Source organism: Syngnathus scovelli, chromosome 22 (genome assembly GCF_024217435.2).
Source record: "Syngnathus scovelli strain Florida chromosome 22, RoL_Ssco_1.2, whole genome shotgun sequence".
Taxonomy (NCBI): domain Eukaryota; kingdom Metazoa; phylum Chordata; class Actinopteri; order Syngnathiformes; family Syngnathidae; genus Syngnathus; species Syngnathus scovelli.
The window spans coordinates 747,486-769,205 of NC_090868.1; the positions used below are offsets into that span (position 1 = coordinate 747,486).

The 21,720-nt window shown below is 47.4% G+C and overlaps 3 protein-coding genes across 8 annotated transcripts; all 3 read right to left on the minus strand.

The window, feature by feature from the left end:
• Positions 1-326: 326 nt before the first annotated feature.
• mybpc1 (myosin binding protein C1) lies at positions 327-15,421 on the minus strand. 5 transcript variants are annotated; one of them, XM_049761598.2, is made up of 31 exons: positions 15,166-15,421; positions 12,836-12,862; positions 11,621-11,692; positions 11,025-11,066; positions 10,582-10,623; positions 10,099-10,236; positions 9,868-10,016; positions 9,682-9,799; positions 9,559-9,604; positions 9,107-9,163; positions 7,795-7,961; positions 7,585-7,717; positions 6,691-6,815; positions 6,500-6,605; positions 6,268-6,434; positions 6,023-6,188; positions 5,843-5,949; positions 5,628-5,764; positions 5,383-5,542; positions 5,201-5,305; positions 4,942-5,130; positions 4,326-4,460; positions 4,075-4,242; positions 3,903-3,991; positions 3,636-3,831; positions 3,416-3,555; positions 3,182-3,341; positions 2,968-3,104; positions 2,691-2,877; positions 1,964-2,002; positions 327-972 (listed from the first exon to the last, which is right to left on the minus strand). In XM_049761598.2, exons 1-30 carry the CDS (start codon positions 15,185-15,187, stop codon positions 1,983-1,985), a joined length of 3,507 nt encoding a protein of 1,168 aa, XP_049617555.1. In that variant the 5' UTR covers positions 15,188-15,421; the 3' UTR covers positions 327-972; positions 1,964-1,982. The 5 variants fall into 5 exon arrangements, with proteins under 5 accessions (XP_049617555.1, XP_049617552.1, XP_049617554.1 ...); XM_049761595.2 differs by lacking the exon at positions 1,964-2,002; XM_049761597.2 differs by lacking the exons at positions 1,964-2,002; positions 11,621-11,692.
• Positions 15,422-16,245: 824 nt separating this feature from the next.
• On the minus strand, positions 16,246-18,446 carry spi2 (Spi-2 proto-oncogene). Its single transcript, XM_049761615.2, has 5 exons — positions 17,956-18,446; positions 17,808-17,889; positions 17,672-17,745; positions 17,214-17,322; positions 16,246-16,799 (listed from the first exon to the last, which is right to left on the minus strand). Exons 1-5 carry the CDS (start codon positions 17,956-17,958, stop codon positions 16,474-16,476), a joined length of 594 nt encoding a protein of 197 aa, XP_049617572.1. The 5' UTR covers positions 17,959-18,446; the 3' UTR covers positions 16,246-16,473.
• A 44-nt stretch (positions 18,447-18,490) lies between these two features.
• Positions 18,491-20,031, minus strand: spic (Spi-C transcription factor (Spi-1/PU.1 related)). 2 transcript variants are annotated; one of them, XM_068649537.1, is made up of 5 exons: positions 19,811-20,031; positions 19,661-19,745; positions 19,485-19,591; positions 19,287-19,383; positions 18,491-19,215 (listed from the first exon to the last, which is right to left on the minus strand). In XM_068649537.1, the coding sequence occupies exons 1-5, from the start codon at positions 19,859-19,861 to the stop codon at positions 18,779-18,781; spliced, it is 777 nt and encodes a 258-aa protein (XP_068505638.1). In that variant the 5' UTR covers positions 19,862-20,031; the 3' UTR covers positions 18,491-18,778. The 2 variants fall into 2 exon arrangements, with proteins under 2 accessions (XP_068505638.1, XP_049617567.1); XM_049761610.1 differs by having other exon boundaries at positions 19,287-19,386.
• Between the last annotated feature and the right edge of the window lie 1,689 nt (positions 20,032-21,720).

Sequence of the window (21,720 nt, forward strand, 5' to 3'; positions counted from 1 at the left end):
GCTACAGCGACAAGTTTTACCGATTCTTTTTGAAGTTCTGCCAGTAACGGTAGGCTTGACCAAAAGCAGAGAACAAGTGACCACAAAAACTTTTTTAATGAACAGTGTTAGTTCTCAAAATGTGTATTGTTATGGTGTCTTATAATTGTTTAAAATATATATTAATTTTAAGAATGAAACCGAGTGTAAAATGACAATTACTTTGTGTCCTTAGTATACTGTACACATACAGTAAATCCAACATTTCCACGATAATCAGATTTAAACATAGTAGACACTTTCATTTGAAGTAGGAAAATAACTCTTCAGATATCCAGAAACAATGCCATAGTTAACATTGCCATTTATTGTAATCCATGAATCATAATTACAAAGGCATGCGCATGTTTACCGAGCTTCAATTTTTTTCCCGAGTCACCAATAATAATCCGAAAAATGACAAGATTTCATGCAGAATCAACCACTTTTCTTTTTTTTCCATTCGCTTTGCCCTCTTCTTGAGTCATCGACACATTCGTTTAGCCAACAGTTTTCTTCAGAGACTCCATACAAAGACAAAACAAACATTTGTTTATACATGCCCCGCCCCTCAGAGTACCCCCACCCTCACCAAAATAAAGAACATCGAAGTTTTCCACACGTAAGCAAAACAATAAGAGCTGCTGACATGCATCCGAGCTGATTGAGACGTACAAATAAAAAACAGAGGGTGACACAGCATGCCACACAAAGACCAGTGCGTCCTCCTCCCCCCCCTGTCCACTCCTCCATCCCCGCATCCAGGCTACTGGCCTCCCGTAGTGGTTAGGTGTAGGTGAGAGAAGAGGGGTGTCACTCGTGGCAGCACGTTTTGCAGCTAAAGCTCGACAAGTCTCTACTTGTCTTCTTCGACAACCTTCGTCTCCGTCATGTACTTGTCAATCAGGTGCAGGGGCACGCCGCGTTGCATGAGTTCATAGAAGGTGAACCCTCCTATAGATCAGGGGGGACAATAGGGGAACACTCGTGAACAAAGTGGGAAGGAAGGTGTAGGTTGTCCCGTTTCAGTTCTGCTTTGCTCTCGTGCATAGTGAGCCCCAAACAGTCGGTAGCAAGCAGCATTGACGGCAGAAATGCTTTTCACGTGCCACTAAATCATGGCTTCACACTACGCCAATCTTTACCTTTATGTGTTTACCTGAAGCATTGGCCTCTGTGTGCTTACAGAAAACTTCAACTGCTGGTGGCAATAAGCGACATAACTTTTTGGAGAATGCTGCTTGTTGGAAAGTGAGTGGCGTTACATTTAAGGCTTCCGCAGGCCATCCTCGTCCCAAACTGACGACATGCAAGTGGTGAGTAGTTTTACGTTATTTTACTGTTTGACGGAGCATTTAACTTATATTGATGCTTTTTTCTTTACTTTTTATGCAGTGCATCTACGGTGCAAGATTCCATCAAAAGTAAGTCAGTATTACTTTTTGTTTGTGGCTTAAAAGGATTGGTTGAGTCCAGTTGAAACTATTCCAAACAAAGTAGAACTGACCTGGGACACAAGCTGAGGCTTTGCACATACAGCCGCTTGGCCAAAAACAAAAACGTTGAGCAGGAAAAAAAGACCCAGAAAAAATGATTTGTTTTCAGTGCTGTAAAATGTCCGCCGATGGCAGCCACGAGAGAACCAAAAAAAGGTACGTCGGCTCTTGTTTAGCAAGCAATTTACTCACCTCGTGTCGTCCGCACACAACACTCACGAGTCACAAAATGGCAAGCGACGCAAATTACAAAATAGACTTCTAAAGGAGTCCAGCCGTGAGGATTCATGCAAATCCCATTACGCTAAAATGGCCGCCGGAGGGGGACTTCCTGCAAAGGGAATAGCGGCCATAGTCCCAACCAGCAAGTCAAAGTTAGAAGCAGGCTGACGGCGAGATGCATCATGAATGACATAAGCTTCATATGCCAGATCCATATGAAAGCTTACCTTATGTGAGAACAAACATTCATAATTCTTGAGTTTGGACTGGGGGGAGAGAGAAGAGAATATGGGTTAGCAAAAATGTTTACATGGGGTTATATGTGTGCACCAGGGGGGTGTACCGCTGTGAAAATCTTTTTATATGAGGAGTTAACAAGTGAAAGTGGCACCACTGTGGATACAAAATTGCTGTCAAGTCAAAGAAGTGAGGATGGAACTTTTTTTAAAGGTGAAATTTGACACATGAAATGACATTTAATCGTCTACGCTACCTGCTGGTGTCGTTAGCACACCATGAGCGGAGTAACATTAGCTCGTTTTAAAATGCTTATGTAGGTAAAACGTGTTAAAAAAAAAAGAGAGAGAGAGAGACCTTTTGCTCTCAATGAAGTTAGCTTGAGGTTAACCATCTAGTGTATATTTAAATTCCAAAGGAGCCAACCAATGAACGCATGTATCTCTGAACGTGTTTTTTCTTTTTTTCCTTCAAAAACAACACATGATGGAGATATATGCTTTTCATTGGACACGTTGCTGAGTATTTCATCTAGCTTCTGTGTTAAAAACGACAACAACAGATACTTACATGTCCTTAAACGCCAGTCATGTTTTTTTTCCCCACAACACACATTTGACCCTACTTTGAACTGGCCTCCCGTAGCTCTCTAAATCACCGGTTACTTTTATAAAAGATTACTGTGAATTGAAATGAAAGCTCTGCGTCCACGCTTACCCTTAACCTCCAGTTTACACTCCACCTGGGCTTCCCCCAAGTCGTTGCTGGCCCTACAGGTGTACATGCCGCCGTCGTAAGGGCTGGGTTTCCTAATCTCCAGCGTGCACACGCCCTGGTTGCTAAACATGCGGTAGCGAGGGTCCTCGCCAATGACCATCTTGTTCTTCATCCAGATCACTTTGGGCTACGGTAAGTACACAAAGACAGGGTTTGGTTTGGCTCGGCTCGGCAGGGTCCTTTTTGCATGCTGGGTTCTAACTTGGGCCGATCCTACCTTGGGGTGGGCACGCACGCTGCAGTTAAGAGTGGTGTTGTAGCCAGCAATGCCAAACGTGTTGATGAGCGGCTGTGTGAATTTGGGAGCCTCGTTGAAGTCGTGGTCATTGAATTCAAAGATTTTCAACTTCATGTCTGCGGGTGGAAGAGTCATAGAACGGAGTGGTATCAAGTGGCCATGCGATCGGACTTCTCTGAGAAAATTCTCCTACCATCTTTGAGGATGAGGGCGCTTTTCTTGGTTTGGGTGGCCGACTCGCTAAGTCCACACATGTTCTCAGAGAAGACCCTGAAGTAGTACTCGTTACCGACCACGAGTTCGGTGATAGCGATGGACATGCGGTGGTAGTGCTCAAGGCACGTGTACCATTCCTATGTTGGGAACATGAAACGTGTCATTGCGATGAGCAAACATTTGGCCTAAGTTCTCCAAATGTATCGCTTACCATTGTCTTCTTGTCCGCCTTTTGAATGGTGTAGCCTGTTATTGCCGCGTTGCCATTATCTCGAGGGGCAGTCCAGGACAGAGATACATTTTCTCCCCAGACGTCATCGATATTCACCATCTGAGGAGGACCAGGGAGGTCTAACGGTATAGAAATGGGAGAAATGAGCCAAAGGTTTGGTCATGAACATATTTCTTTCCACGCTTCATGAGTCCCTCACCTATGATCTGGATGTCCATGTCAGCTGTGTCCTCGTGGCTTTCTACCTGCACTTTCATTTGATACTTCCCAGAGTGACTCCGTTCTGCTTTACGAATGAAGATCATGCTGTCACAGTCGGTGTTCCGAATGCTCACGGCGGCAGGATCAGTGGGTTGACCGTCCTTCAACCAAGTCACTTTTGGCCTCGGTTTGCCCTAGATGGACATCGTCATTGACTTATGGTCAGTGATTCTGAAAAAAGAACTCAAACTTGCCAATCGCTTACCATGAATGGCACCACAAGGTTGAGAGTTTCGCCAACTCGTCGAGTGTAAGTCTGCTTCAGGTGTCGGGGGACACGGATCTTGGGTGGTTCTTGATGCATAGCACAAAATGGAAGGCTTTGAGAAGCAACTTTCATTTGTCTTTATTTTTCCCCTTGGAATTATTTTCCTTACCGATAACTTCCTTGACAAGAATGGCATGCTGAGTGGTTCGTGGAGCACTAGCTCCCGCAGCATTGACGGCCTTGACTCGAATGAAGACTTTCGAATCAGGCTTCAGGCCTGTGATGGTGTATCTTGTCTTATCTATCAGTTCAGTGTTGGCTGGTACCCAGTCTTCAGCTGTCGCAAAAGAAACATGGCATCTTTTTAACCTTGAATCCTGTCAAGGATAGCCCAGTGTGCGGGGGAACGGGTCGTCTTACATCCTTCAAGGCAGTACTCCACCAAGTACCCGTCGAGACCAGCAGCTCCGATGGTTTCTGGAGGACGCCACTTGACGGTCACTGTTGTGTCAGTCACGTCATCCACCACCAGCATGGTGGGCTCACTGGTCACCGCTTGGAGGATGCAAATATCAGACTTTTGTTACACAAGCAAGATCAACACACAAGGACATGGGCGAGGCGAGGCGAGGCGAGGCGCCTCTCTGTCTGTCTGCCAGCCTCTGCCCATTCTTTATTCAGAATCATTTCACTCCTACTGAACTCTCTCACCTAATCTCCTAAACCTATAATCCGCAGATGGTTTGGCAGTGGTTATAAAGACCTTTTTTTAATATCTCCTTAAGCTCCTGCGTGGCCAATGAAAATCTTAGTTAAATGCTTTGGATGGTGGTGAAACGGGAGGCAACAGCTGTGTGCATGCTGTGCCAAGGGCACATCAAACACTTCTATTCAACCTGAACAAAACAAAAAAAGCCATGGCATGCTGGTGATGTGTTCAAATAAGATAGTCCAGATAAGGATGGCATAGAGAGTGCCGATGGAAAAACTGACCCGTTGTCCCGGAGGACATGAAAGTGTCATTTGTATGACTTACCAAGCGGGGTAAAAGCTTTGGATGGTTCACTGGGCTTGGACACCCCAATGGCATTGACGGCAAATATCCGCACTTCATACGGGACGCCTTCAATCATTTTCTTGGGCTCGTACGTTGTCTCTTTGATGAGGTCAAAGTTAATTCTCATCCATCTTGAGCTCTGCTTCTTTTTTCTCTCAATGTAGTAGCCTGTGGGGGACAAACATAGTTAACCTTTTGCTGCGCAATCGATCTGTGAGCTAGATATTTGGACGTTTACCTAGAATTGGTGAACCCCCATCATATTTGGGTGGCTCCCATGTCATGGAGCACCAATCGCCTCCAACCACGGGGACCAAAGGCGCCTCTGGAGAATCAGGGATGTCTGCAGAAAGAAAATGTGCTGTGAGCTTTTTGAGATTCTTTAAAGTCCTGCAATGCTTTTTTGTTGTCATCTCTTACCTACAACCTTCAACTTGATGCTAGCTGAGGCTTCTCCGGCCTCATTTTGAAGGACTAATTTATAGTTGCCCGAATCCTCGCGCTCCGTGATATCAATTGTCAGGCTCGTCTGGTCAACGTACGTTTCCGATCGGACTCGGTTGCCCGCCTCGGCGATGACCTGAGACAGAGATGCGGGTAGCCATTTATTTCAGACCTCCTGAAGTAGCGTCTACCCAGGCTGCGGACAAAAGTTAGATACTGACCCTGTCACCTTTCATCCATACCACTTTGGGGGCTGGCTCTCCACTGATGGGGATCTCCAAGCGCATCTTGTTTCCAGCTACAACTGTCACAGTGTTGTCTATAAAGTTCAACCCCTCCAGGTGCACCTTTGGAGGGTCTGAAGAAAATTGTATATTCATTACTTGAGTATTTTTTGGTGTGTGATCTCAAGTCATTGAGTCTTACTGGAACCTACCAATGACGTTAACCTTCGCAGATAGACTGTGTGAGTACCCCTCAGGTACAAAAGTGTAATCTCCAGAATCGTGAAGTGAGCTAACTTCAATTGAAAGTTCGTGAACTCTGCAAAAAAACACCTTGCCGTTATTTATTATCGAAGACTTTCATTTTTGTTGGTCTAACATTGAGGTCATACCTATTTTTGTGTGAAATCTTGATGCGGTCGGTTTCCTGGATCAGCTGTCCGTTCCTGTACCATCGGCCTGGGACGTTTCCTGGAGAGATCTCGCATTGCAGTTTGAGAGGCTTGCCCAGCAAAACTTTTGTATCCGTCAGGTCTTGATGGATCTTCAGTGGTTTCACTATTGACCAGAGTTGAGTTCATCTTACATCTGAACAAGGCGGTAACAGCAAGTCAATGAAGCATCACTGTTTACATACAGTCAACCTGGACATGAGCCTCTGATGAGCCACCAGAAGCCATGATGGAGTATGTCCCGGTATCTTCCAGGGATGCGTCGTCGATCACCAGGTAGTGTTTGTTTCCCTCGCACTTGACTCTATATCTGGAGCGAACCCCTGTTGGAATCTCCACGCCATTCTTCATCCTGAGATCAGAAAGAAAATCAAGTTTCCATGTTGTTCTTCTCACAATTTTACACCATCATCTTACCATTTGACTGGGGCGCCGTCCTCTGTCACCTCACACATCAGCTCAATCCTCTCATTCACTGTGGTCGTCACGGGCTCGAGACCTTTTGTAATCTTGACTGGCAATTCTAATGTCCAGAAGTGATGATAGCGCTGAAGTAAAGGCTGACCCAGGTCCACCAAGGGTATTCATGAAATGTTTGCTTGCAATACCTTTGACAAACAGCTCTGTGGAGCACTTCTCATCTCCTGCTGCCACAGAATATGCTGCGTCGTCATTCAGAGCGCAGTTGTTGATGACCAGGATCCTTTCTGTGCCCTTGTGCTCAAAAATGTACCTAAACGTGATTCATTAGTCAGCTTGACCGAACAAGTTGCTTGAGCACCTTTTCCTCTTTGTAAAGTAGGGCAGCGTCTCGTCAGTTTTTCAGCATGCATCGTGCGCATCAGATCAGACAACAGCGAACACGAAGACAAACGGATCGACTTACTTCCTTTGACTTAAGGTCAGCAGCGGTGCCAGAACAGAGCCAGAGCACACGGAGTGGGCAGGAATTGATTATGGCAGACAGGAAGGAGCATACAGACAGACAGACATAGACAGAGAGACATCATGCCTGGGGGTGGGGAGAATGACAGGAAGTCCTGGTGATGGAACCAGAACACAGCAATAGCCTCCCAAATGGCTTTAGCTTGGCACGGCATTGACTTTGACTTCAAATTAAGTTTCTCGGCAAGTCTTGCGTCTTATCTACCCTAGGTGGCCCACGCGCTGAAGGCATTTATCTTCCCTTTCTTGTTATGTAATTCATTCAAACTTGACCTTATCTACTGTCATGTCAATGCTACGCTCAGTTAAAGACCTGTGTGGGAGGTACCACCTTCTCCTGTACGGAAGCATACAAAAAGCAATTAAAGACAACAATACATGAGAGATTATCACTCAAATGTAGCTCCGCAGTCATGGAAGAGCCACATTGAAGTCGAGAAGACATCTGAGACAACTGAAAGGACATCGTTCCACAAATGAACGGCATCGTGTCAAATGCGCTTCATTTGTGTGTGTTTTGGGCTGACGACGTTTTCCCGGCACAATAGGCGACATACTTGGGACTGGGGCGGATCTCCACTCCGTTTTTGTACCACTTCAGGTCGACCGTGGGGTCAGTCAGATCAACAGCAAGGCGGATCTTGCCACCTTTATCTACCTGATACGCAGGGTCCAGTTTTTTGGCAAAGGCTGCAAAACGCCAGGCGTATTTTCGTCAACATTGTCCTCTCTGGATTTACAACATTGGCCGAGCGATTCTTTTTTACCTTCGCTCTTTTTCTCCTCTTTGGGAATTTTCTTCATTCTACGCAACAGGCCTCTCAGATCCGTAATACCATACATGAAGGCGATCTTCTCATATTGATCCGGACGGGCGTTCTTCAGGATCTCCCACACGTCCACCTCGGGAGCGTCGTCCTGCTGTTTGTGCTCCCTGGGGGTGTTGGATGTTGTGTGAGGACCACAGTCATGGGCAGGTGTTTGCAACATGTCTTGAGGAAATTCAACTGTAACATGAGATTGGATTTCCTCAGGACATGTCACACAAAAGGATGGGCTTCATGCAAAGTAAACTTGAGTTTACTTTGATCCCGGAGATTTCTGGTCGAAATCCACCTCGTCGTGTGTGCGACAATCTTGTTGCATTTTGCTTCCCATGACCAGTTCTTTTTTGGGTTACCAACAAGTAGCATGTTCTGATCCCCTCGAGTACATTTGGCTCTTGGATTTGGGAACCATTTTTTTGATCCAGTCAGGGAAGCTCGCATAGTGTTAGAATCTTGGAGGTGGGCGTCAGATTAGATTTGTGAGCTCTCGGTTAGTAAACCCATTGACCGTTTGCGTTAAGAGAACATTCAGTCAATTCTGTCGTTCATGGACATTCTTCCAAATGTTAGCAAGGTAAAAAAAAAAAGAAAACATGAGCAAATGTTATTCCATTCGTACTCCTTCTGTTTATTTTCGGCCATGATTACGTGGAAAGCCGAAATAAACATGGCTGTATTTGCCTTGTATTTCTCACCTGAAATAGAACGACAACGTAGCGATAACACTATTTTACGGGCATCATTTCTCTGTGGCTCATCTGTAACAATGGGAAACGGTGCTCCAAGAGCGTTTCCGTCATTGCTGACTGCAAGCAGGAGCCGGTCAGAATGTTGCTTTCAAATGAAGTGTTACCAAGCTACTGTACGCCAACACTCTTTGTTCGTCCAATTCGGGGAGACCCCGTCATGCTGGGGACTCGAGCAGATTACGGTACTCACCCGCAGCAGTAAGGTCTAATGCTTTTAATACCTATGGTTTTCGCTCTACTAACCTCTGTTGTCTGAATATGTAGGGGAAAAGAAGAGACAAGCCCAAAATAAATGGATCATTTATCTGGTCGTCTGTGCTTTGGCTTTAGCCTCGATTGTAGGCATCTCTGGGATAATTTGGAGCAACCAAGAGAAGCGTGCTAGACATAGGCTCGCCATTCCTAGGGTGGCTTCATATGAATCATTCTTTCAAAGCAAAAGAAGCAAACAAAACTGGAAGAAAGGGCAACATCCTCTCAGCGGCTGAGCAAATGATTCTCACCTATGTTTAAGGAGAGCACTAAAGTCAAGCTCCCCTGCATCTTCTTGGCCGTCGGTGCTGTTGTTAACAAGGGAGAGATTAATACGGATATCATGAAACAGGAAAAACAATGCTCAGAGTACAACACAAAGCCAACGCTCAATCAGCTGTGAGCTAACAAGTGATTGGTTCTTACACAAGACCTCAGTCTTTGGTTTTGAAACAAGGCGGTTTGTGTAAGTCTCGCGTCCAGGGTGACATTGACGGCGCAATGGCATCACGGTGCTTTGTATTGCCTTCCGTACACATTGTTTGTGGGGGATTTTTAGATACCGGCGGGCGGCCTTTAATTGTCGAAAGGCGCTTGAGTCGGGCTGATTGTGTCAATCATGTCGTACTGTATGCATTTACAGGATTGTACCTTTGGTGTTGCATACTGAATACACAATCCACAACCTAGCGTCTTGCATTACCTCCTCTTGAAAGCAGATCGAATATCGATACTTTGCGATCCCCCAGCTGGAAGACAGCGGAACAAGCTCACAGTAACTCGTTCATTGTCTTGACGGCAGCGCCTGCCCGGTGCTTTGACCCACCTTTCACTTCCAGGTCAAAGGAGCAGCTGTCAAACTTGTCCTTGAGGCTGACCTCGCACCTGTAATTGCCCGCGTAATTCTCCTTGGCCTTGATGATATGCATCTCAAATGTGTAGACCTATCCGAGAAGATAGCGTCAGAGAACTCCGCATGGGATAGAGGCTGGAGGCCAAGACCAAGACCGACCTTGGTGTTGCGATCAAAGATCTCTTTGAGCTGCAGGTGCTTTCCTGTCTTGCTGGCCAAGTCCATCCATTTTCCCTTAAACCACTTGATGGTGGGTTTACGGAGAAGGTCTTTCGCTTCCACTTTGGCAACAAAGGTTATGTCCCCACCTTAGTCAAGACAAACATGGGCATTATTGTGGACGTCGGGTGTGCACTTTCCATCCCCAAGCGTTCTTCACGTCCTGCTTACCGACTGTCACCGTGCCGCTCACGGGTCTTTCTGATAGCAGGGTGGACGTCGGTGGGTTCTCCGCTGGCTTTTCTGCCGGTGGGTTCTCGATGGGCTTTTCCAGTTCCTCTGGGGGTTGGGATTCACCCAAAGACCACACTGGCTCACAATGAGGACAAACACAGTTGTACATTTTAAAAAGGAGCAAGTAAGTCAATCATTTTGGTCGGAACCACATGACAAACGCCCACCTTTTGGTCCTACCACTCAGACAGACAGGAAGACACATTTGGACATGTTCTATCATTTACACCAGCAGCAGGAGCAGCGGCGGTTTAAGCGACATTGAAAGCATGAAATAGACACGAAAGAGCAGACAACTTACTTCTTATGATGTCCAACACGGGCGACGGAGGATCTTTATAAAAGCAACGCAATTTTCGATTCCCGAGTGTATGTAACAATATCAACATTGGCTAGTGACTGTGTCTACCACTCAATTACCTGAGTCTTTTCTCCCCATGGAGGTAACAGGGACGCTATCATCTAAATAAAGACAAAGAGAGATTTACAGCATAGTGGCGGGAATCGTACTGTAAAGTCCGCCGCAGCAAGCACACGTCAAGACAAAAAAAATGCCAAGCGATTAGTTTTGTGGGGGGGGGGGAGTATTGCTCAAGAATTGTATCTGCTGTTTGACGGGAACGACTCAAAGGGCAAAATTGAAAGTATAACCTTGAGTTAAAAGGTGGCTGTTAATTTGTTAGCAAGGGGACAGCCCCACTTCTATCTGCTGTACTTGTCCAAACACACCCCAAAAACATGTCTGCCAGCATGTTTCCTATGCTCTAATTTTATTTGGGGGAGGGGGGGGGTATTTAGTGATTTAGGGAAGGTGACCGCGTTTGTCAGGAACTCTGTCATGGGACTGAGCAGAGGCATCTTACTAGGCAGCTCAATTGACAGTTTCTTGAGTGAATTGGCTTCCTCTGTGAAGAAAAGCACAGTCATCGCGGAAAGTGATCAGGCTAGGCTCATGTATGGAAATAGAATTCACTCGACAGTTTAGCAAAATTGATTACAGTCTTCCAACATGACCCATCGGAACGAATGCGCGTCAAGGATAAAGGCCTAGCAAGACGGTGCAAATTGCGCAAAATGGGTAAATGTCACGACTCACCTTTTCTATAAATCGCATCCATAGCTAAAGCAAATTCTTCCCGTTTTTGACCAAATACTTTTTGTCAATCTTGCGTATGTGTTCCCATTTCACTCCTGCCTAGGACACTTACCTTTCGCGCCTACCTTGACCTCCTACCACCCTGGTGCGCCCAGAGCATACCATCTTTAAAAACATCTTTGCGTGGAGAGAGCACGGCACGCTAAGAACCACAAAACACCACAATCATACCTCCTCCACAAAGAACCCCCCGCAGGCCTCGCGTAGTGAATTAAAAATCGGAGAATACATGTGACGGCACACCCCAAACCAACACGTGGCGTGAGTTGTTGGAAGAATGGAGGTGGTCAAGCTTTTACCCACCTGGGGGCGGAGAGACCTCCAGGGCAATCACAGGGGGGGGCGGGGCACCGTTACTGTCTGGTGCGACACTTTCTGAACATGTGACAAATAAAGCGGCCAATGGATTTGGATGAGCACAAAAGCTTTTCAAAGCACGTGTGGTGCCGCTTGCACTCTGGTGTACGACAACAGCACACATAATACACACATGTACGCATACTCGCTTACACTTTGATACACGAGACAAACACCAACAATGTCATTTCTGGCTTGCAAATGTGTTGATTTGGATGAATGATGTTCCCCGGTTACCGAAAGGTGACTACCAAACTATTTTGCAAAGGTAATAGTGAAGTCATCTTTGGGTCTCCCCATTTGAGCCACTGCTGTCGTTTTTCTGCAAAAGTCCCAGGGGTATTTTTACTGAGGCTTTCGTAGAACTTCTCCCAACATGAGCCTCAAGATGCTGCGGCTCCAAGGTCAAATCCCAGCGGCGACGGCAAAATGCTCGTCGCTCGCCGCCCACCGCCCCCAACCCCGCTCGTCCTCGCATAGCGCGGCCCGGTGCGTCAGCTGAAACAACAGTGAGGGATCAGCTGCTCTGCGACAGGAATGTTAGAGATGCTGACAGCTCGCTGGTCGTCACAGCGGCGACGTCCTGTATTGTCTACGAGAATCAACCTGTCTTAAGGTTTATGAGCTTCTCTTTGGGAGATGTTGCCTGGTCTTCTCTTGCAAAGTCAGAGTCCCTTTCTGTCTTTTCTGTCTGCAAGGGGAAGCCATTAGAACTGTTGTAAGTTTCGGTATCATATGATACTTTCTTTCTCAGGTCTTAGGTCAGCAGTGACCAAATGGGTCAAGATGTTCTAGTTGGTTCAAAACTGGTTTCATTCAAGCTCCTGGTTTGTGGGTTCCTACGTTGACTTGGACCTTTCTGTTTGCTTGGGTTTTCTCTAGCTCCTCCAGAGAATCTATCAATTGTTTAGTTGTCTACATATGGCCTTCCATCGTCCAGTGACCGATCCAGGGTTGATTTTTGCCTCTTGCCCCAAAATCAGCTGGGAAGGATCCAGCTCATCGAGATGGATGGATGGAGATGTTATTCTCAGTCCCTCAAAGATACTATCTGTAGGAATGTGCCCCGTGTGTTTACCCAACCAGAGACAAGTCTGAGTCTGTCTGATCATCGTCTGAGGGTGTGAAGTGACAAGCGGAGACCCGTCATTGCCCACTCACCTTCCGGCTGTCCGTTGGCCGTCTCATCTAAAAGGAGAAAAGAAAGGAGATATCCATTACGAAACAGTTGGGAAGCATTTGATGTGCAACACGCTGACCTATTTGGTTAACTGACTCTCAAAAGTCTTAAGTGATTAAGATGGTGGCACAACAGCTTCTGCGACATCCAAAAACCACAGACAGCCCACAGAACCACGGGACCATGGTCCAGTGCTTAAAGGAAGCTGGACTTGCCTCTTCTTTTTATAGCTCCAGTTGCGGTGCGTTTTGGTCTATTGTACCATTGACGATGAGAGTCACCTAACCTTTATTTAGGTGTTTATAGTCTTGCGCAAAGACACATCATAAATTGCCAAATCCATGCAAGGCGACATGTTTTTATGGAGCTCAGCGCTCCCCCCCGAGGTTTAGTGGAGAAGATAAACACCGGGAAAGTGATAACAAACATGAGATGGATGAACATGAAGGTTGGAGACCTTTGTCTGGCATGGATTCAGCACTAATTTGGATCGAAAACCTAATTCGTCCTGCTTTATCAGATCCTTGGAGACCTCAACTCCGTGTTCTGCACATTTGCTGACTGCGTATTGTCTTTTGAGGGCCGCTTCTCCCGTTGCCGTCTCATCTTCAGATATTCCTGAATTTGCCGATTCCCTGTCAGCATTCCTCCGCCACCCAAAATTAGCCACGAGGCTCGCTTCCAAACAATGCGTTTCTGGCTACCGCCGCGCAATCCTGCTGGGTCACATCATACGGGCCCAGAACGAGGCTCATGGCCGTAGAGATAATGAGGGGGCAGAAAGGTTTTGTTTTACCTCCGAGGTCTCCCAGTTCAGCTGACAAGGTTGCAGGTATTTTCAGCTGTCGCCTGTGCTGGCGCTCAGACAGAAAGGGGCTCACCGAGGCTCCAACTGTTGCCTCGTCGCTTCTCCTAACATAGACCAGTCTTTGAATTCAAACGTCTGTCAGAGCCCTCATCAATCCCGCCGTCCGTCGCGCTCCTTTGGTGGAATTGGATGAGATCCCCCTTTTGCCTTATGACAAACTGTCTTGAATTACGAGACATGAAATGGAGGAGGGAGCCATATTGGAACTCTGCCACAAGAAATACTGTATCAAGCGGCGGGCTTCTCGGCGAGTGAAACCCAAGACAAAGCAGCACGAGGTGAGGACAGTAGTTGAAGGAGGCCGTGCTTGGGGTCAAAAGGGGTGGCTGCCCTTTGAGTAGCTGTGGGGTTGTCAGAACTGGTGCCTGGCCAGGAAGGGGGAGGAGGCTTGGGTGTCAGTGGAGGGAGGGAGGGAGGGAGGGAGGGAGGGAGGGAGGGAGGGAGGGAGGGAGATGGCAGGGAACAAGGGATGGGGATTAAAAGTGAGCTCATTCCAAACTATTCCAGGGACAAGAATCTTGGCCCCCGAGAGGTACTCTGTCGACCCATCATCTCCTATTGGCATCCAGAGTGGGGGGTGGGGGGGGGGGCGTCTAAAACAACAGCTGGTCCGACTCATTTGAAGAACAATGCACATTTACAGTATCTGCCGGGGGTTGTTATTATTTTGGGGTGATGCTCGTCACCGATTGGATCCGTGGATGCACAAGGGAAAGTCACCCTTTGAGCAAATTCTCACTGAAGCGAAATGGCTGATGACGCAATTCAATGTGGCAGACCTCATTACAAACAAAAGCCTCACGTACCAAAGTCTTGTTTTAATGAGGCCAATTAACGCAAGGAGGAAGTTCCTGTGAAAAAAACACTCCCTTTCTAGTCATACCTGCACTGATATTTACTTGCTCCGTCAGCTCATAGCACCATCGTTTTGAAAAGAAAATATCTATACCATTTATGTATAGATAGTCCTCTGATAAATCACCGGTCCTCGAGGGGATGGCAGGTTTACGAGGAAAAAACAAAACACATCGGCTCTCCCTAAAGTTTTAAATGTACTCTTTACGGGCATATCTGATCTGCTAATGGAGAAGGTAGAGGTAATAGCATCGCATAACGACAGACAGGCGTGGATTAAACAGGAATGTGGATGGACGTGATATTGCCGATGACAGATGTCATGCTTCCAAAGAGGGGGGCGGGACCACGGGGATGCTTTTAGACGCGGTGTCTAGTTTAATATGGACTTTGCCATGAATCATCCGGGAGACACCTGGAGCAACTTGTATCGTTGATCCCAAGTCCAGCCACCGTTTCTGCAGGGACGCTCCTCAACCATGCATGCATCCACCGTACAACACCAAAACCAAACAGCACCGAACGCGGGGGTTTTTTGCCCCTAAAACATTCAACTGGTGTTTGTCGCAGTCCCTTCTGCAGCCCTACCTTTCTTCGGGGGCTCTGGCATCTTGAGCCGGGTCCCAATTAGAGCGTCAGGCGGTCAAGAAAAAAAAAAGCGCAGCTTCCGAGCTGTGGAACTCAACGGGAGGTCGCCGGGTTGAGGCGCGGGGAGTCCACCGGCAAGGGGGAGGGGGGCGGCAGGTAGAGCGAGAGAGCGTCGCTGCACTCGGACGAGAGTGATGCGAGATGAGGAGAGCACGGGGGGTTACGTTTTGGAGGTCTCGGCGGAGGGGTGGGGGAGAGGAGGAACACTGACCCATCCAGGGGGGGACATGGCTTTCAGGCCTTATATAGATAGATGGCACGCTCCTCCTCTCCTCTCTCGTCTGGCCCACAGCGAGCATCTCTGTCCTCAGCCCTTCTGCGACCACGCCAGCTTTTTGGATCGGGGCGATGAGAATCGTTCCACATCCCAGCCCTTAGTCAAAAGTTGTTATTGAATGAGAAAGCCGTTCAAAACATTCGGCCGACGCTGTTCGCCGCAACTTTTGATATTCTTTAATGAGAGTTGCTGTCGTCCATTCCTCCAACTCTTTCGGTGTCACCCAAACGTTTGGGGCTACTTTTCTTCACATGCACCCCAAATGGCTCTTTTTGAGTGTATTGTCAGGGATTATTACTTTCAGCGCTGAATTGAAAGATTATTTATAGCCAAAGGATGGTGTATGTGGGATGGACTGAAAATAAACTACAGTGCCCGGGCGGACCCGCCCCCCGTAGTCCTATTTGCGGCCATTGTAATTAATTCAACACACGAGTTGCTCTGCCGCCGATACGTAGAGAGCCGCTCAACAAAATAGACGTCCACCAGGACTTAACCCGCCACCGAACCTCCGCACGCTGCGTCTAATTTTAGAAAGCGGTGGAGACATTTCCACATAAACAAACAGGAGCAATTGAAAATATCAACCTTAATATGTACTTATTAAGTTTACAGCATGTGGCCTTTCTTGGTAACAGACACTCGCCGCCTCCCCCCTGTTGGCCCATTTATAACCGGCCGGGGCGGTGGGCTCCAGCATTAAATGCTGGGCTTAGGAGGGCCGGCCGGGTGTCATGTGGATGCAAAGAGCTCAAAACCATTTGGTATTGTCGGCACTGCACCGAGCGTTCACATCACAGGGGTGATTGAGCCATGAGGTCACCGGAGAAGGTGAGGGAGGGGCGGGGGCGAGTGTGGGTGCTCAGATGGACTCTAGTGACACCTTTTGGTTCAAGCAACAAATTGTTCTTTTTATTAGAGATGACATAAAAACCCCACTTGATATGTAATGTTCAACTCCGCAGATGTGTTCACGGCCCGCTCTGCGTTACAGTCCCCCCCCGGCGATGCTTGTGCAGCAACATCAGCGTGTGCTCGCCAAACTGGTACGTGAGCTTCTTCTTCACCTTGACGATCTCGCCAGAGCGGGCGTAGTTCCTCAGAGCCCGAGACATCTTCTGGTAGGTCATGGGCCGCTTATTGCCTTTCCTCTGGCCCCACAGCGCCGCCAGCTGGTCTTTGTTGTGGGCGGAGAAGCGGAAGACGCCCGAGGCCGACGGCACCCAGGACACGCAGTGGGCCATGGCGGGGTCCTCCAGCATCTCGAAGAGGAAGTGATAAAGACGGACCTTCCTACCTGCGAGAAGCGGTCAGTGGCTTCTTCTATTTTTTTTATTTTTAGATATTTTTCAAATCTCACCCAAGTTCTAAATACAAGCCAGACCTGAAGCAGTTGCAGCTGACGTTTGCCAGTATGCAAATGTGCTGGCCGGCGTGTGGCACACTAAATTAGGCAGCCATCAAGTTCCAGCCACAATAGATCCCTAACAGTAACACCCACATCTGTGCCACACCATTTACAGTTAATCATTTCCTCAAAAGCAACAATTCCCAGAAAATAACTCGCAGCATAGCAAACACTGCGGTTATCTCATAAATGGTAGAAAGAAAAAAAGCGCTTGTATTGTTTACCATCTCTTTGCTCTGAGGCGGCAAGCGCCCCGTGGCAATAACCGGAATGAGGTGAGCGAGGGAAAAAAGGAGAACTCACCGCCGGCCGCCGCCGCCACCGCCGAGGCCTGCTGTTTGCTTAATTGTCTGGTGGTCACGGAGGCAGCCGGCGTCTCGCACGCCACCGCCTCGGGGCCACCTGGGATGCTCTAGCGCAGGCAGACAACATGACAAAGCCAGCTTTTGACATATTGTGGCGCTCGGCGATTAATCGAGTTATTGGTTACATTTTTTAGATTTGAGCTTGAATCGTCCTTAAAAACGGCGCCTTTGAAAAGTCACATAAAAGCACATTCAATGAGCTGGGGAATTAACACCATGTGAGGTTTCAATGTATTTTTTTATGAAGTCATTTTTTTAGTTAATACGAATTTTGAACATTTTTATATGTACCGTTGTTTTTTTTAAATGACAAATATTTTTGTATCACTACATCAATCTTTTAGCAAAACAGTCTTCAATGTTCAAAAGAAATTTTCAAATAGCGTAAATGCTTACAGGTGGCTCCGAAGGCCTCCAGCATTGCTCCCGAGTTTGGTCGTCTACCGCGCTCGCGTCCTGCTGCACGGTCGCTGTCAAAGTCAACGTTACATCAAATATGAGGTCGCCAATGGCAACCACGCTGCTTTCTTACCATTGTCCGTGTTTTGTCTGTGGTACTCCTCCAGAAACTCTAAAATGACCTCCAAGTCAGACTGAGCCTCCTGGTAAGAATCCTGCAGGACATTGAAGAGTCAATGATTCGATATTTTGCGAGGGTAATGTGCCTTATCGCTCATTACCATCCCCGCCGGTCTAGTTGATCCGAATAAGGCGTCGAAAGTACGTCGGGGGCGCCGTTCTTATACCTCCCCCAAAGGGAGCGAGGAGCCCGCCGCCAACAATGAGCTCCATGCCGCAGCAGAAGCGGCAGCCCGTCAAGAAAGGCTGACCACATCCTCCCCTCTGGGCCCCGATAAGGCCGCGTCTGGAGCCCGCCGCCACTCTCTCAGGAAAAAAACACTTGCGGCCATATTTTTCCTCACAGGATGTGTCGACAAAGTCACAACGGCCGTCTTTAAAAATGTCAGCCCCCAAAGCCCCTTTTGCTCATCAACATGAAATTTGGTCTACCATGAATAGGCCACCCCCAAAAAAAAATGTTTGAAATTAACGCCAATCAGAAGGAAACTGAGGTCCTGAACATTTTATCTGAACAAACTGGTTCATCAAGTCTGTCAGGAACACAGCAGGTGTGTGAACGACATTCATTTATGGCCTCAACAGCTCCTATTCTGACAAATTTGAATCAGTGTGAAGTGAAAAGAAGAGCACCGGTCGTCGATGGCACGTTTATTGCAAAGGACAAACAGTCAAACGCTCAAATACAAAATGAAAACGCGTGATTTTTTTTCTGATATTGTCATGCGCTCTTATGTTAAGACAAAATTGGCACGTTTGATTCAATGAGCCATCTGAGCCTTAACCTTTTTTTTTTGTTCTTTTTTAAACAAAGGTGAAAACAACATCATAGAGTTTTATGGGCTGATTTTGATGAGGGGAACATCAATTTGACAAACTTGGTCATGGTGTCCGCTTCAATTTGCAGGTAGAGTCTGAAGTATTTCAACAAAGCACATCGAAAGCGCCCACATGCTCCAACTCCTGCGCCAGGCTCTGCGCGGCGTACCAACTCTGCCAGTCGGGCGCCGACGGGCCGCAGTAGCTCTGTGCGGCCACCGGGCTAGGCAAAGTCCCGCCGGGCGCCCGTCCTGAGCCCAACCTGCGCAAGACCTCGGGGTTGAACTGGTAGGTGAGCTTGCGCCGCACCTTAACGATCTCGCCCGTGTGCCTGTAGTTGCGCAGCGCCCTGGCCATCTTCTGGTAGGTCATGGTCTTGCGGTTGCCCTTACGCTGGCCCCAGCACTCGGCCAAACGCTCCTTGTTCTTAGACACAAAGTGGAAGGTGCCGCTCGCGCCGTCACTCCACTGGATGGAGTCGCCCATGTCGGGGTCGTGGAGGGCCTCGTGGAGGTACTCGTACAGGCGCAGCTTCTTGCGACCTGCGTGACAAAAAATGCAAGCTAGCGACGAAAACGTTTCTTTACCGGCGCCGCCTCGCCTTGTACGTCACCTCGGCCGTTCCTCTGCGCCGACCGTTGGGACGAGTACAAGTCGGCGGGTTCGCTTTGCATCGGTGGTGGGACTTCGGGCAACGCCTGCGACCAAGTCTGCTGCCAAACCAATAATTGGAGTCATATTCCCAATGAGCCGAGATGTATATTTATTGGTATTTTTTAATATATTTCACAAGGCGCTATTTATGACTCACCGCCCCGGAGTCGTGCCAGTCGCCACCGGGGGTTGCCGGCACGTCGGGGTGAGGGCCGACCAGGCAGTAAGACATCTGACACTGCTGAGTGTCGTAGTACGCGTACTCTGAGAAGGCATCAATCACTCAAAAGCCTCCCAAAATATCAGCCAAAGAAATATGAAATGCCGGGATACCTGAGTCGTAGTGGCGATGAGAGGAATGCCGCTGGATAACGTCGATAGCATCCTGGAAGTGTTGCTCCATGTTGTCCAAGCAGTGCTGCGACGGCAAAGTTTTAATGGACCCCATTGATGCATTGCAAGTGCATTGTTGTGTGCTCTCACCATCTTGTAGGAGTGAGCGTGGCCCCGGGGCGAGGAGATTCCAGCCCTCATCGGTGGACGCCGACCTCAGACAGGTATCAAACATTTTCCGCTACCTGTCGGCTGGCATAAATAGTCGGAGGACGCTCGATTTAAATGCGTTAACGTCACACGCAGCCGTGATACACTTCTCTTTTTTTTTTTTTTTCTGTGTGTGTTGTCGGGAGGCAGAGATACAGTAGATACGCCGGTATCGAGATTAAGAGAGAGAAAAAAAACACAATGAATCTTTTTTGTGCTGGGAATCTGAGCCCCCCGATTGATCGGAAGTATTTTATCTTTTGTGCAACTGCCGCGCGTAAATTTGCATGACAACCTCAACCACGGCTGATCGCCATCGAATAAAAACCACAACATGACAGGTGGAGGGAAAAGCCACCGTTAGTTTTTTTTTAAACGTAAATATATGCACTGTGTCCTCCAAAAGTATTGGCACAGCAAGGTGAATTAATTTTTGCTGTATTTGGGTTTGGGCTCAAAAGACGAATATGAGACAAAAGTTTAAGATACCGGATGAACATTCTTATTTGTTCTATTGCGCTAATTCTTGTGCTAATCGATGTTAATGGTTAACACAACCCAATGTGTCAAACACACAACTCTTCAAATAAACACGTCTTTTTTTCCCCTTTTTTGAGAAGTTCATTTAACTCTGGCGCCGCGTTTTAAATATCAACCGACTTGGCGCTCAAGTTCCCCTTTCGGGCCTGTTAAGTGGGCACCCGGACCTCAACCGTGTAAAAAAAAAAAAAAAAAAAGGTGGAGGCCGCAGTCGAGCCGCCATATGATATGTCATTGTGTTTACTCATTACAAAGTCGTCTTATTGTGCTCACACACCTCGCCTCATTCACTTGCAAATGTGTGTGTGTTTCCTGTCACGGCTGATTACACAAAGAACCACAAAGCTTTGCTCCCAATACTTGTTCACTGCTTTCCTGGTGGGGGGGTTGCAGGGGGCTTGAGGGCTCCACCTCCATAAATATGCCACCGCAATGTGTCAGGCGCCGGCTGAAGCGTGACGGCTGCGTGCAGGTGTTTTGGCGTCGTGTTGTTATCTTTTTGGGAAAGTTGTCGCTCATTTCATCAGGGCATGATGACACGAGAGAGTTCACAGAGAAAAGCACCATTTTCTTTTTTTAATTGACACCAATGGTATCAATTTAATGAAACTGCGGTAGTTGGATTTGCAGGTGCGGTCTATTTTCTGGTGTGTGTGTTTTTTTTTTTTCTCTCCCTCTTATCAATCCAAACAAAGAAGCGAGCGCATTCCTTCCTCTTCTTCATTCAATAGCCGCTTGCACGATGACACAGTCCACACTGGCACATTGTTCTTCTTTCATATTTTTTACAGTCACCCGGTGTGAAAATGAAGAAGTGTGGCAAAGTCAATCTCGGAAAACCACACACACCCACCCACAAAGAATAAAAAAAAAGCAGCATTATCTTTTCTTTCTTATGGAAAAGTTGAAGAGCAGGTCACTTGGGTGGATGCATAATGTGGCCAGCAGATGGCAGGAAAGAGCTGCTAATGTCACATTTGACTTTGGAAAGGAGACAATAGAATGATGACTGGAGATATCATTTATTTCGATTTATTTTGTCCTTTGAGCAAGCTTTCAACTCGTGTCAACACAATTTATCTTTGCCCATTGAAAAGAATAGAAATGTCATTTATAGGTGTCCACCCCCTTGATAAAAACAACAAAACATTTTTGCAAAGGGTTTCGGATTAAGTTTCATGATGGAGAGACACCAAAGGCACAAAAACAATCTTTTCTCTTGTTGTTTAGTACTGTCAAGGCCATGAGCTCTGCCATGAGCTGAGGTAGCAAAGCCTGGCCTTGGCCTGCTGAGTGACATGGGTGTCAGG